The following is a 13494-nucleotide window of genomic DNA, read 5'->3' as shown; positions in this document are numbered from 1 at the left end:
AAAGGACCGCGCGAGCGGCGAGGAGAAGTCGAGGGGAAATTCGGTTAATTAGGGCCCATTGGTGGCTCTAAGGCCAGTAGTGAAATCATGCGAAACTCGATCAGGGAGGTCAATGATAATTATGGCGCTTCCGGGAGCACTGAGGGTGAGAGATGGATCTGATCGGGGGGGCACCAAGCAGTTTGGCGGGCTGAATGGGCCATGGATCATGGGCTCGTGGAGAACTCCCGAAGCATCACCCATGCCTTCGGTTCCTTCGTTTTCCTCCATCATCCCAGCCCAGCATTAAGCCCAAAGCCCAAAGCCCATACTCGTAGCCCAAAGTTTCAGGGCCTCCCCGCCCGAGGGCGTTCACTGCACACGCCGCATTCGCCAAAATCCACTTCCCGTGAGTCGACTGGCTGACATGACGAGTGCGGCGTGGGTTTCTGGCACCGATTTGGCCTTCCGAAGACTCTCTTTTTCGCCCACTTGACCAACGCTTACCCTTTCCAAAACAAGTGGTACAACGATCGACCGTCAGAGTTGGAAAAAGGAGGCCCAAGGCCGTCAAGCACAAACCGTCTGAGCATCTCATTCGGCTGCAAGCTGCAATCCGGTCCAAACACAGGCCGATCACTGGCTTTCCTGGGACGCCAGTGCTTGTCTTGGCCTGCGAAACTCGTAGCCAAAAAACGCAATGTTTCGGTTGATCAGGATCCACCAAGGACAGAAACACTGCCCAGCTCGCCAGCTCGCCAGCTCTCCAGGGCCGGGGAAGTGAAAGAGGGTTTTCCCTGTCCGAGAAAAAGCATACCATGTGTGGCTTGTGATTGCCAGCATAACGGCGTACCAGTAGTCGTGAAATAGGTATCTCGCACTTGTAATTGAAAAAGTACCTTGACTTGTCACATTCCACCATTCCATTAGGGGAAATGGAGCGAAGTCGCCACCAGGATCCCGCGGAGTTCAAGTTTCCTCCCTCAAGAAAGGACGATAAACAGTGTCATTCTGTTGATCGCGTCGCGACCTTTGCCGTTGACTCAGACTAAGGTCTGTCAGTGGAAGCGCATCAAGCCACATGCCGGTAGGATGTGAAAGAATAGCCGAAGATGAACAATGAGGTCTTTGCTGACGCGAGGATGATCGCCTCGCTGGAAACGCTCACCTCAGGACGATCTGAACAGAGTTGGGGGCTTAACGGAAATGGCTTAAGCCGCGAGTGTCACAACCGTCCGCTGAACCTTGCGCACGAAAGTCTGTCAATGGAAGTGCTTGTCTAGTAGTAGAGATAAATTCCACCCCGGGTTTTCGCGGGAACAATGACAGACCACAGTGCTGCCACCAGCGAGGACCCAAACGCACAAAACCTCCATTGCCTGAAGTATTCTGTACTTCAAGCATTGAACGGAGCCTTGACGCTCGAGATGTTCCCCTGCCGGTGAGTTGCGTCCGGGCGTGAAGGAGATGTCAGCGGTCGATATATTATTGCGATTCGGGCTCCCCTGTGCTCGCTTCTTCATTCCCGCTATCGTAGCGAGCCGCATCTTCTCCTTCGTCCGATCCAGGAGAAGGGGTCTCTGTGCAAGCCACATGAATATGTGGCGGTGCAACCTGTGCCTACGATATGGGGAGAAAGATCAGATCGTTACCTCGTACAGCAGAATGCCCTTCCCCTGGCATTTTGAGTCTTGACCGCTCTCCTTCGGATGCAACAAATGGGGTAAAGGCTATGCTGGGGTTAGTTTACAGCTTCCGGCGTTCTCGGCCAGGCCGAAATTCGTCGCCAATGCTCCGTACACAATGAAGGAGAAAACACAGCTATTGGACCTGACCTCCCGTGACAGCAGGACGCCAAATCTGGTTTCCAGTATAGGGCGATCATGAGGGAAGTGCCCGAGCTCTTCTGTTGGTCCAAGAATGGATGAGTCTAGACCTTTGACAAAGCGAACCGAAACCGTGGGTCGGGGAACGGCTGCGGGAAGCAAGCATCAGACTTGGGACAGGCTACAGCAACAAGATGCAGGGGCTAAATCTGGCGCAAGGGGTGCGAATTTGGCAGGTGCCGAACTGTTTGACTTCACCTTCGAGGTGAATGACTGGACGACTAGTTGTACTGACTGCCCATTTAGACATGGGGCGCGCTTTGGTCGTGACGGGCTTGTCTTCGAGGTACGGCGCAGGAAGGCTGCAAGCCCTCCGGACTTCATATAGGCGAGGTGTTTTCACAAGGCCATCCTGGTTCTTTTGGTAGACTGCTTTATCCGAGAGGCGATACTTCAGATTCGAGACCCCCGTAAGGGCGTATACGAGGATGCCTACGGTTGAGGTTGGGTCAGTACCTACTTACCTAGGTAGGTAGTACTACAGCCAAATTGTCCTCAACCTCAAGGACAGAATTTATAAAGCTTTACTTCCCCAAGTCCCACATATCACGATTCACCGGGGGCCTCGGAGGAAGACTCGGGCTTACCCTTCCCGCAGGGCCGCAACCTTTGTCCCCTGTGCAGATCACATGCACGTGCACGGTCGTCAGGATTATTCCAAATACTTGAGGCAGTCTTGTGCATTGAAAATATCAAGGTGGAGCAAGAGGCCGGAGGAGGCACGAATGGCTGAGCAGGTAGGTATGTACTGGGTGCCACCTGCTGGGTGACCTGAGGTAGCACTGAGGGGTACCTTGGTGGGTGGTGTGGCTCTGGGGGAATGCTGAGTGCTATGGACAGGCACCGAGCCCCCCGAGAACAAAGCCCAACTAAAGATTCCCCGCAATGATGTCGTTCAGCTACTGGATACGTGATGGGGAGCTACGAGTATTATGCCGCCTTAAAGCTCCCACTCAATGCAGAGGGAAACAACAGCTCAACTAAAGTGAACCTGGAGTCAATCGCTCCTGCAACAAATTCCAAATACTTGCTCACTCAACTCACTCTCACTTGGCCACATAAATGCTCTCTCGATCCATCTTCCGTTCTTCTACTTCTCTCCGTCCCGCCTCTACTACTTCCTTCTTCAGACAGTTCTCATCAAAACCAGCAATCATGGTATGCATCTCTGTCTCTTATTTCTGAATGTACTGACGGTCTTCAGGTCAAACAAGGTGATTCCATCCCCGACGTCGACCTCTTCGAGGACTCCCCCGGCAACAAAGTCAACCTCGCCAAAGAACTCAGCTCTGGCAAGGGCCTCATCATCGGTGTCCCCGCTGCGTTCTCCCCCTCATGCTCCGACACCCATATCCCGGGTTACATTGCCAGTGACAAGCTCAAGAGTGCCGGAAAAGTGTTTGTGGTCTCTGTCAACGATGCTTTCGTGTAAGAGCTCATGAGATATCCCTCCCACCAACGTGTTTCTTACTCTTCAATAGCATGAAGGCTTGGGCAAAGAGCTTGGACGAGTCAAAGAAGAGTGGCATTCGATTCCTCGCTGACCCTGCTGGAGAGTTCACCCGTGCCTGGGATGTGGACTTCGACGCTGCTAAGATCTTGGGCAACAGCCGAAGCAAGCGGTATGCGGTGATCACCGAGGATGGCAAGGTTGTCAAGGCTTCTGTCGAGCCCGACAATACTGGCGTCACAAGTGAGTTCTGCCATTTTTTTTCAACCATGGGGTCGTTGCTAAGTCTTGACAGTCTCGGCCGCCGAGAAGATGCTGTAGACCAAACAAACTCTTGACAGGGGAGACCACCACTATGGGTGTGGCATTTTGTAACAGCACGGCTAAAATCGAACTTGCTAGAAGTCACATGGAAAGGGAGCAACAAGAAGGGACATGACGAGAGTTCAATTCATTTGCTGTGGTCATGCACCCGCTTCAGCCCTCTGTTTCAGTTTGTCTAAAATATCAAAAGCATTTACAACTTGCCTCTGTCAATGCTCCTCATAGTTTTTCATGGCCCGCGGGTTATAAAATGACCTTTCATCTTGATAACGCGCTAAACAGTCAGGCGCAGACAATGCGCTTGAAAATCAGCTCAGCAGGGCGCGTACTTCCGCGCCAGTCCTGGGATACGATTCTCTCACTGACCCGAGCAGACCATTAGCGCTCTTGTCCCTTTCGTCCTCCGACTTGCCCCCGTCATCATCGCCACCGTCGCCCTCATCTGCTGATACGGAAGTCTCAGCATCGATTGCCTCCAGCATGCCCTCCAAGTCATCGTACTCTGCACAAAACCTCTCGACTGCTTCGGCCACGACATCCTGGGCCAAAGTGCGATCAAAGAGGTTCTTCATAGCTTCCTGTGCGTCCATGAGCGCAGAAGAGAGGAACGCGTCAAGTCGTTGAGCAGCCTCGTCGAGGTTTTGGACAAGCCACTCCCTGCGTGCCTTTGCCCCTAAACTCCTGCGCGCATCAATCTCCTGCATCAGCTCCGCCACGCCCGAAAACTCGAGAAACGTCGACGTGACAAATTCCACCAACTGGTCTCTCACCGTCTGGATCTCCCTTGCCGCTTTCTCCAGCGGGATCCGCGCGGGGGCCACGTGCGCCGACACATTTACCAGGGTCGCTTTCAGCGCGGTCATGTAGTTGATCTTGTAGATGCTCCCGCTCCGCACGTCAGCGATATTGGTCGCAGATTCGGCACACGCCGCCAGTATCCCGCTCAACATGGACGCAAAGAGCCGCTCGAGTTCTGTCTCGCTCATCTGGGGCCCTCTCGCCCGGCAGACGTCGGTGAACTGCGTCAAGGCCGTGGCCAGGAACACAGGCGGCGTAAGATCGCGCGGGGGCTCCTCGGAATTCATGCTCGCAACGGCGGCTGAAGTTTCTTCTTCCATTGCCTTCTCAAACTGCGCCAGCGTCGAGGATTGCAGAGTCTGGATGAGCATGGCAAGGGAAGAGTCCTGGCCGAGTAGCTTGGAAAAGATTCCGCGGTAAAAGTCCAAAAGGTTGAAGGTCTTGAACATCAATACGGGATCGCCCGAAGTGCGCACGGCGACGTCGATCCGTGATTGCAGGGTTTGGCAGAGGAGGGAGAGATTGCGAGAGATGAGTTCGGAGAGCGCTTTGCGGCCGTCGAAGATCGGCTTTGGCGGTTCGTCACCATCATCTTTCTCCGCATCTGTGCTAGATGTAGATGACACGCTTCTGTGTCGTCCACTTCCACTGTTGATTCGCGCCCACGGCTCGGTCGCTTTTCCGGCGCTGAGACCCCGTGAAATTTCTTCCGCGTCAGACACGAAGAGCCCCTCGAGGGCTTCCTTCTCTGAGACGGCGGCGGAATGCACCCACGCAAGCATATCGCCCACATACCGCAACGGTTCGTGGGTAGAAAACTCGATGGCTTTCGTCCCAGCCCCTCCACCTCCATGGCCGCCAGAGCCCGTCAGGGCTTCATGAAACGCCTCCGCCAGCGTAGCTCGTCTCGCTTCGGCGAAGAAGTCAAGACAGTTCTGAAACAAGCTTGGCCTCTCGCTAAGCACCCTCAACGCGCGACGGATTGAGCCGCTGATATTGGGGTCTTCGAGGTCCAGCGTCTTGAACTCTCGTTGGATCCAATTGTAGAGCTTTTTGAAAGCCGCATCCAGGTTCCGCGTCGTCTGTTCGAGCAGTTCCAGCCCCAGCCGGGACGAGGCTTCTTCTTCCTCGCCACCAGATGGGGAGGAGTTGTACCCTCCTAGAAGATATTCGCAGTCCCTGTGGATTTGTTTGCACCTCGCCAGGACCGTGAAGAAGCGGTCGTCAAGCGGTTCGGCGGAACTAGTCAGGATGTTGAGGTCTTGATTGGAGATGAGGAAGTGGGTTGTAAACGCGGTCAAGAGGGATTCTTTCATTTCGGTATCCCGCTTGCGGGTCATGAGAGTTGAGAATTCTTCGAGTGTAGGTGCCGACTCTTGCTTCGCCGCGAGGATGTGTGTGCGCATTGAATCGCAGGTGGAGTTGAGGGTTGCGAGTAAGGTCCCAACGCGCTTCAGTTGCTATACATATGTTTGTGTCAGACGAAAATGCTTGGGACCGTCTCAATCTGTGGTATAGTGTCGGTCGGTCGACAGAGAGATAGGGATGGATGGCATACCTCCGCAACCAGACCGAAATCATCCACGATCCGCGCATTGCACTCAATAACCTCCTTCTGTGCGTTGGCTTTTAGATTCCTCCTCGTGTCCTCGTCATTCTGCACGCCTCGCTCGTCGAGAAGGCGCAGCGCGTCGCGAGTCTCATAGTCGGCGTACGAGGCTGAGAGGACACTGGTGAGTTTTGCGGTCAGGGCGGTGGAACGCTTGGACGAAGGAAGACCATCAGCACCGACGACACCACCGGGGGTGACGGGGCTGTCAAGGCCGCTGGGAGAGGTGAGGCCATCGAGGCTGGTGAGAAAGGGTGTAGCCATCGACTCAGACGCGAGGGAAAGATGGCCAATGCCTTTGGATCAAGCTGCTTGTCTAGCAGACTAGCACTGGCAAGACGAGGCTGTGTGGAGGACGGAATTAACGCCGCTTTTAGGTGCGTGGGGTTCATGTTCAGTAAGAAGCGGGGGGCGTGATAACTACGGCCTCTGACGGGCTCGCGGGGCTTTTTTGTTTACTCCTCCTGCTTCTCCTCCTCCACGCATTACTTCCATCCAACAGACCCGGAACGTTCCAACTGTGAGACGCCCCTTTTCTCCTTCCGTCGGTGGAATCAGGATTCCATAATCACCTCTTCGTTGTCTGCTTCTTGTCTATATTGTGCGGAAAGATGCATTCCGGAGTGCTTGATGACCCGAGACTCCCTGCCTCTTAGTCCTTGCAAAGTGCCATTCCATTACGTGTCCTTTTGCAGCAATCAAGGCCACCTGTTTACATCTGCGAGATAAGCCACTTGACACCCCCAATCAAGTTGCCCACGAACTGCTGGCCTTCAGGCACAGAAGGGAAGATCCAGAAATAGTGAGGCATTCCCTTGTAGTGATCATGCTTGGTGGGGACACCCGCTTTCTTCAAGGCCGCTTCCATCACATAGGCATCGTCTCTCAGGGGATCCTTTTCACAACTGACCAGGTACGTTGGTGGGAAGTTTGGGTGGTTCTCCTTGGCCAACGCGACGAAGATGTCGCTGTCCTTGGGATCGGCCCCTGCATGGTCGTAGAAAATCTGCATTGACTTCTTGTCGATGATGGGGACCCCTTCCTTGTTCTCTTCGTACGCCTTGTAAATATCCTTGTATTCCTCGGGGACGTGGTCCCAATGCAGCGCGCAGGGCACAATGGCGGCAATGCCCTTGATCCCATCGCGCTTCGAGGGGTCTTTGACGATCCGGTTGGCGATTTCGAGTGCCAGTGCACCACCAGCGGAACCACCAATGGTGTAGAATTTGCTTGGGTCCCCTCCATACGAGGTCGCGTTTTGTCGTGCCTGGACTGGGGTTAGTGACCGAGATTGTACCGCACTGGGGGGCCTGGGCGGTGTTACTCACCCATTTGTAAACGGTCAAACAGTCCTGGAGCTGTGTGGGGACCTTGTGTTCGGGAGAAAGTCGATAATCCACACTAATGATGATGGAGGGGACAGCTTCGGCGACAATCCTGCAGAGCAAATCGTCCGAGTTGAGGTCGCCGGTCATCCATCCTCCACCGTGCGTCCAGATGGCGACAGGGAGAGGGCCCGACTTGGCCGCTTCCTTTGGCGTGTACAGGCGGTACTTGATGCCCTCGACTTCGCCGTCCTTGCTCTCGACAGCCTCTGATGGGGGAGGCAATTGAGGGAGAAGCAGCCCCACCAGTTGATCATACTGCGCTCGAATTTCTTCTGGAGTCCCGGTCATGACCATACGGCCACCCAAGTTCTTCTCCAGCTGCAGGTCTCTGTGAGCAAAGAGGAAACATTGGACTGTTTGGCTTGGATACGTACTTCGAGCCATGATTCTGCGTACGCCATGGTTTTACTGACGGTGAGGTGAGAGGGATGTATTATAGAATGGATCGAGGGCTATGATAGTTCGCAAAGTGATGATCTGAGCTGAGCCGCAACCTAAGACACCTGAGAGGGATGCTGGAGCACCAATATATATACTCTTCACTATGGACTGTTTCAACCTCGGTTACATAAACCGTGACTGAGGTGGAGGTGCTGGGCGAAAACCAGAGCCACCAAGAGCCAGTGATAGGATCCGACGGGCCAAGGGAGCCCAAAAGTCAAAAGGTGTCGACATGGGCGAGTCAGAGCCCAAGAAATGCTTCGCATGAGCTGGTTGTGGATTCTGGACGAGTACAGTAGGTGTCGTTGTCAATAAGAATCGTCCACGCCCGCCATTCAAGCAGTACGGCTATGACCATTGGTCAATACCCACCTAGGTAGGTATCCGTAGCCCCTTCGACATAATCTCATCTCTCCGTAATCCATGAGGGAGACACGCCTTGTGTTCTGGTACGCCTTGTATCCACGCCTTGTGTCCTGGGTGGCCTGGACCTCAACGTAAAGTCTGCGCCCGCCTTTTGTCAGCTGCTTTATCCAATCTCAATGGAAGCAGTACTTGTAACGCGTCCCATACCTCTAGCTCAGGTGTTCAGCACACAGTCAGATAATACTTGGCTATGAGGCCGACCGGTCTCCTAGAGCGACACCACTCCCACTGAAGGGGTGAGAGCACGCACAAACCAGAGCGACGCCTATCTCATCCAGCTATTTTGAAGCCATACCCTCTTGCGATTTGGCAGGGTTCTGACCGAGGATTGACCGCAAGGCTCCCGGGGTGAAAAAGACCCAATCCCACCCCCACCCCCAGTAGAAAGGAACCGTCCAAGTATGTCACCAATTCTAATATCGTGCCCCCATCACAGTATCCTTAAGCAGCTTCTCCAAAATCCATATGCCCTGTCTGTTCTGCATGTTTCGTTGCCCCAGCTTCTCCCGTACACGTAGCTCCGCAAACGTTACATCTGAGCTTGAATCCAGCAGTGTCGGTGTAATAGTGCTTCGCCTGCAGTTTCTTGCACAAGGCGACAGCATGTGGCAGAACCTCGTCAGAAAGTGGTTGGATGAACTGCTTGACGTCGGCCTCCGGCGGTTCACCGTGCACGCTTAGAGCGATTGTATCGTAATGGATGCCAGAGTATACAATAAAACAACGGCTTGTTGCATCTTCATTGTACCTGTCCACTCGTAAGCTCTGCACATCGATGCTGCAGATTTCGACGTCGAATTGCCGGCTGAGAATATCAAGTTCAATTTGTCCCCCCCAAGCATCCTCGGTCTGGATCCACCGGCAATATGCATCGGGTTCTTTGTTGTCCAGAATAGCCTTGGTGTACTTTTCAGGGTTGGCTTGGATGCTCTGCGCAATGATCGACCGTAGCTCCGTGACTGCGTCCATATCTGACAGGACGGCACTGGCAACGGCTCTAAAAAGACACGAATTGTCGTCTGGCATGATGCGTAAGACTAAGGTGCCTTGCAGATCTGGACACCAGATCTCGGGTGGATCTGCCATTTCCGGATTCTGTTTCCGCGACAGTGACAGTGCCGCTGCCGAGGCTTCCTGGGACTTGGGCGCCGCTTTGGAGGTGCTGGAGAAGGCTGTCGGCGGAGGGATGTGGTGCCTTGAGGAATCAGCTGGTCTTGGGGCGCTTTGGAGTGCATCTGGCGAGGTCGGTTGAGTGTCGCCCTTCTGACTTGGTGATTTGACTTCATTAACAATCAGCTGCTCGCCATTCAATTTGAAGTCGAGTTCTGAAAGGAGCTTTGAAGGCGGCAGTTGATCGAGCGACAGTGTTTTTGGTGGGTAGCCATATTTGACCTCGAATGAAGATAGTGATGTCTCGGTTTTGATGGTCTTTTGAAGCGTCTCTACCGTGGCAGATTCATCAAGGCTGACTGTGCTGGACTTGCCGGATGGGCCCCTTATCCGAACCCTCATTGCGCTCTTTTTCTGGTCCCACACAGATCTGACTGCCAGTAATACTATATATACGAGGGACTGAGGACAGATGAGATGCCAAAGAAAATAGAAGGAGCAGATCTGTCGCAAGACAAATCAGTGACTAGTGACTAGTGACAAATGACAGCTGGCAGCAAACAAGCTTGCAGCACGCTCTTGCCACCAGGGAATGGTATGGTCTAGAGTAGAAGGGAGACAAGTGAAGAAAAGTTGGATCTCTGCGTGCGGTTTCGCAGTGACAGGTGGGTTGGTTGTTTGTGCGTCAATACTCAAGCTCGATCTTCCAGGCTTCAACACGTTGCCTCTCACACTCCCTCGATGACCCTCGCGTGCCAGTGGTGACAGTCAAGGTGGTGAGGATATCATGGGAACAAGTGTCTAATCAGCCCAGAGCGGTTTAACCCCAAGATTGTCCGGCCCGATGTTTCGACGCGACTCGTTGGAGTGATAGACGACGCGTTCTGAACTAGGGACTCGGAGGAGGATCGAGTGTCACTGCACCTTTTCACCGATGATAATCGTAGAACTCCCCAGCACAGCAATGTGGTGATCACTGGTATGGGAGGTGAAGCAGCCGGAGATCGAGGTCCTCAGCGCAACTGCCGCCAAGACTTTCTCGCCGCGCCCCCAGATTTTGCCCGCAGTTCCCGTAGCGCAACGTCGCCCGTCGCATTCCCAGTAGAGTCGCGACAACAACATCACCGTCTCCAACTCCTCGCGTATAGCTCTCTTACCTATGTCTTCGCGCGTAGTGACTTTCCAGTCCATTTTCTACGTCGCCAGCCAGTTGCGATAGTTGCGCGACAAGTAGACAATGGCCGACACCGAAACCGAAACCGCAACCGCAACCGCAACCGCAGATGCGCCCGTGACTGAGCCGGTGCAGTCCATCGAAGTCGAGCCTGCTGTCAAGGAAGAAGATGCAGCTGACGATAAATCCGACAACGAAGGCGACGGTGCTGAAGAAGCTGAAGACGCCGCTGGAGAAGGACAGGAGGAACCTCCCGTCTCTCTTGAACAGTACAGGGCTTTGAAAAACATCACCGATATCTTGACAAACTACAAAATCACCGTCAAAGATGAGTCTGTGCAGCCCCATGCTCAAGTCACCCTTCCAGGCTGACCTCATATCCAGGGACTACTACCCTTCCCAGCTCTTCAGGCGAAAGCCCAACAGAAGGGTCCTACCAGACTACCACGAAATCATCAAGGACCCCGTGGCTATCAGTACTCTTAAGCAGAAGATACAGAGAAAGCAATATACAGGAATCCCTGAATTCGTCCACGATTTTGCCTTGATTGTCCACAACGCGCAGGTATACAACAGACCGAACTCGGCTCCCGTGCGCGACGTCCTGCTTTTGCAGACAGTCTTCAAGGACGAACTCAAGAAGCTGGTGGATGAAGGCTTGATCCAAGAGGAGGAAACAGTCTTTCCAGATCTCGGAGAGATCCCCGATGCAACCCCTGAGCCGACTCCGGTGTCCGACGAAGACGAAGACAATGAGGACGAAGAAGACGACGACGACGATGATGGGGCCGATGACGATTCTGAAGATGATCGCAGGAAGAGAAGACCGAAAAGCGGCCGCCGGAGCATTTCAGGACGAAAGGGTCGCGACGAGGACGACGCAGATCTTCGAAAGCGACGAGGACGACCCCCTAAGGTGGACACGCCAATGGAGGCTCGGATCAAAGCCATCCTTAAGGGCCTCCGCAAGCCGAAAGACAGTGCTGGGAACCTGAAAGTCCGTCATTTCGAACGATTGCCCGACAAGATGGAGTATCCCGCCTATTTTATTGAGATTAAAGACCCGATCGCCCTCGACACTATCAAGAAAAAGGCTAAAAGAAAGAAATACCAATCACTTGAGCATTTCATGAAGGATCTTGATCTTCTCTTTAACAATGCCAAGCAGTTTAACGAGGATGGCAGTGAAATCTACCAGGATGCGGTAGACCTCCACGCAGAAGCACAGAAACTGGCCGAAATTGAAAAGGCGAAACCTGACGATGAATACCTCATGGAAGACGGTAGAAGGCCCTTGCCGGCTGGCATCCTTCACAAAAGTGAGCTCTGGAAAGTCGGCGACTGGGTCCATATCCAAAACCAAAATGATGTGACGAAGCCGATTGTTGCCCAGATTTACCGGACCTGGGAGGATTCCGAAGGTCAGAAGTGGATAAATGCGTGCTGGTACTACAGGCCAGAACAAACAGTACATCAGTATGAGAAGCATTTCTGGCCGAACGAGGTTGTCAAGACAGGCCAGTACCGAGACCACCGGATCGAGGAGGTGATCGATCGTTGTTTTGTCATGTTCTTCACCAGGTACACTCGTGGCAGACCTCGAAACGTTGATCCCACGAAGGAGGTCTATGTTTGTGAAGCTCGATACAATGAGGAGAAGCACAGATTCAACAAGATCAAGACATGGGCCAGTTGCTTACCCGATGAGGTGCGAGACAAGGACTATGAGATGGACCTGTTTGATGTGCCGCGAAAGATCAAGAAAGTGCCCAGCCCACTCAAACACCTCTTGAAGGAGAACATGAAGGAGACGGATGAGATTCCTTCTCCTCAATGGGGTCATCCCAACGCACCGCCAATCGTGGGTGGAATCCACAAACATGCCCGCGATGAGAATGTGAGTTCTCCTCTTGATGATGTGTGCGAGAGATGCCGCGCCCATTGGCACAATGGTAATATTCTCACTGACATTTCTATCTCACAGCAATCACCGCCACCGGAACCCACACCTCCTCCTCCTCCGACGCCTCCACCAGTAGTCGCGAGACAACCCTCGTTGAGCACTGTTGCCAACATGGCTCCGCGTCCCATAGCTAATGGCACAGGAAACCACGGTCCAGCGAGTCTCCAATCTCAACTGACACGCCCATCACCCTCTTTGACTCCCAGTTCATTCCAACACCAGTCCATCTCACCTGCACCTCAATATGGCCGACAGGCCTCTTACCAACAATCACAACCGCATCTTCATGCAACCATTGCTCCCCAATCCCCAGCTTCCCAGCAATCTCATCATCCCTATAACCCGCACCCACAACTCCACCCACAGCCGACATTGACTCCCGCTCACCCCACGAACTTCTCGCCTTCTACCACTCCTTCCCAAGGAATATACGGTCGCCCACCTCAAGTACAACCAGCCGCCACCGCCACCACTCCTGCTCAATCATACGTACCTTTTGCCTCGACAGCTGCCACCACCTACCCCGATCAACGCGTCGCCGAAGTCTTTGTGCTCTCGGACACAGCCAATGAATCCATCCCCAAACACATTCGCGACCAGTTCCCACAAGACGATCAAGGACGTGTGCTATTCTTCACGAGGCCGCCTGTCCTGCATGACATGACCGTCAGAGGGAGAGACGGGCAACCGTTGAGGCATACGGAGAAATACCTGATGGCGAGGAAAGAGAAGGAACGGTTGAGGGAGGAGAGGAAACGGGCAAGAGCAGAAGGCGAAAAGACAGAGAAAGACGCGATGAAGCGAGTGAGAATTTCTGTTTGAGCAGGTTGCTTTTTGGGGACGGCTGTGAGGTTTCCTGTGCGAGTCGGATGAGAGGAATGCCCAAGGGGACGTGGGGAGATATAAAATGTACTATTGCAGGCCCAGCGTCGGCGCTGGCGGAGAC

General features: G+C 53.6%; 5 protein-coding genes across 5 annotated transcripts; 2 read left to right on the top strand and 3 right to left on the bottom strand.

Moving 5' to 3' along the window:
* Nucleotides 1-2927: 2927 nt before the first annotated feature.
* Nucleotides 2928-3636, top strand: Z520_01643 (uncharacterized protein; the record flags this gene model as incomplete). Its single annotated transcript, XM_016772159.1, has 4 exons — nucleotides 2928-3023; nucleotides 3070-3293; nucleotides 3347-3558; nucleotides 3611-3636. The coding sequence occupies 4 exons, from the start codon at nucleotides 2928-2930 to the stop codon at nucleotides 3634-3636; spliced, it is 558 nt and encodes a 185-aa protein (XP_016637298.1).
* A 311-nt stretch (nucleotides 3637-3947) lies between these two features.
* On the bottom strand, nucleotides 3948-6310 carry Z520_01642 (uncharacterized protein; the record flags this gene model as incomplete). The annotated part of the gene is made up of 2 exons (XM_016772158.1): nucleotides 3948-5897; nucleotides 5996-6310. The coding sequence occupies 2 exons, from the start codon at nucleotides 6308-6310 to the stop codon at nucleotides 3948-3950; spliced, it is 2265 nt and encodes a 754-aa protein (XP_016637297.1).
* A 448-nt stretch (nucleotides 6311-6758) lies between these two features.
* Nucleotides 6759-7818, bottom strand: Z520_01641 (uncharacterized protein; the record flags this gene model as incomplete). The annotated part of the gene is made up of 2 exons (XM_016772157.1): nucleotides 6759-7313; nucleotides 7375-7818. 2 exons carry the CDS (start codon nucleotides 7816-7818, stop codon nucleotides 6759-6761), a joined length of 999 nt encoding a protein of 332 aa, XP_016637296.1.
* Nucleotides 7819-8742: 924 nt separating this feature from the next.
* Nucleotides 8743-9813, bottom strand: Z520_01640 (uncharacterized protein; the record flags this gene model as incomplete). Its single annotated transcript, XM_016772156.1, has 1 exon — nucleotides 8743-9813. One exon carries the CDS (start codon nucleotides 9811-9813, stop codon nucleotides 8743-8745), a length of 1071 nt encoding a protein of 356 aa, XP_016637295.1.
* Nucleotides 9814-10648: 835 nt separating this feature from the next.
* Z520_01639 (uncharacterized protein) lies at nucleotides 10649-13370 on the top strand (the record flags this gene model as incomplete). The annotated part of the gene is made up of 3 exons (XM_016772155.1): nucleotides 10649-10917; nucleotides 10970-12482; nucleotides 12570-13370. The coding sequence occupies 3 exons, from the start codon at nucleotides 10649-10651 to the stop codon at nucleotides 13368-13370; spliced, it is 2583 nt and encodes an 860-aa protein (XP_016637294.1).
* Nucleotides 13371-13494: the final 124 nt, after the last annotated feature.

Source organism: Fonsecaea multimorphosa, assembly GCF_000836435.1.
Source record: "Fonsecaea multimorphosa CBS 102226 unplaced genomic scaffold supercont1.2, whole genome shotgun sequence".
Lineage (NCBI taxonomy): Eukaryota > Fungi > Ascomycota > Eurotiomycetes > Chaetothyriales > Herpotrichiellaceae > Fonsecaea > Fonsecaea multimorphosa.
The sequence above is the reverse complement of the archived record's forward strand: the minus strand, read 5'-3'. Positions and strand labels throughout refer to the sequence as shown.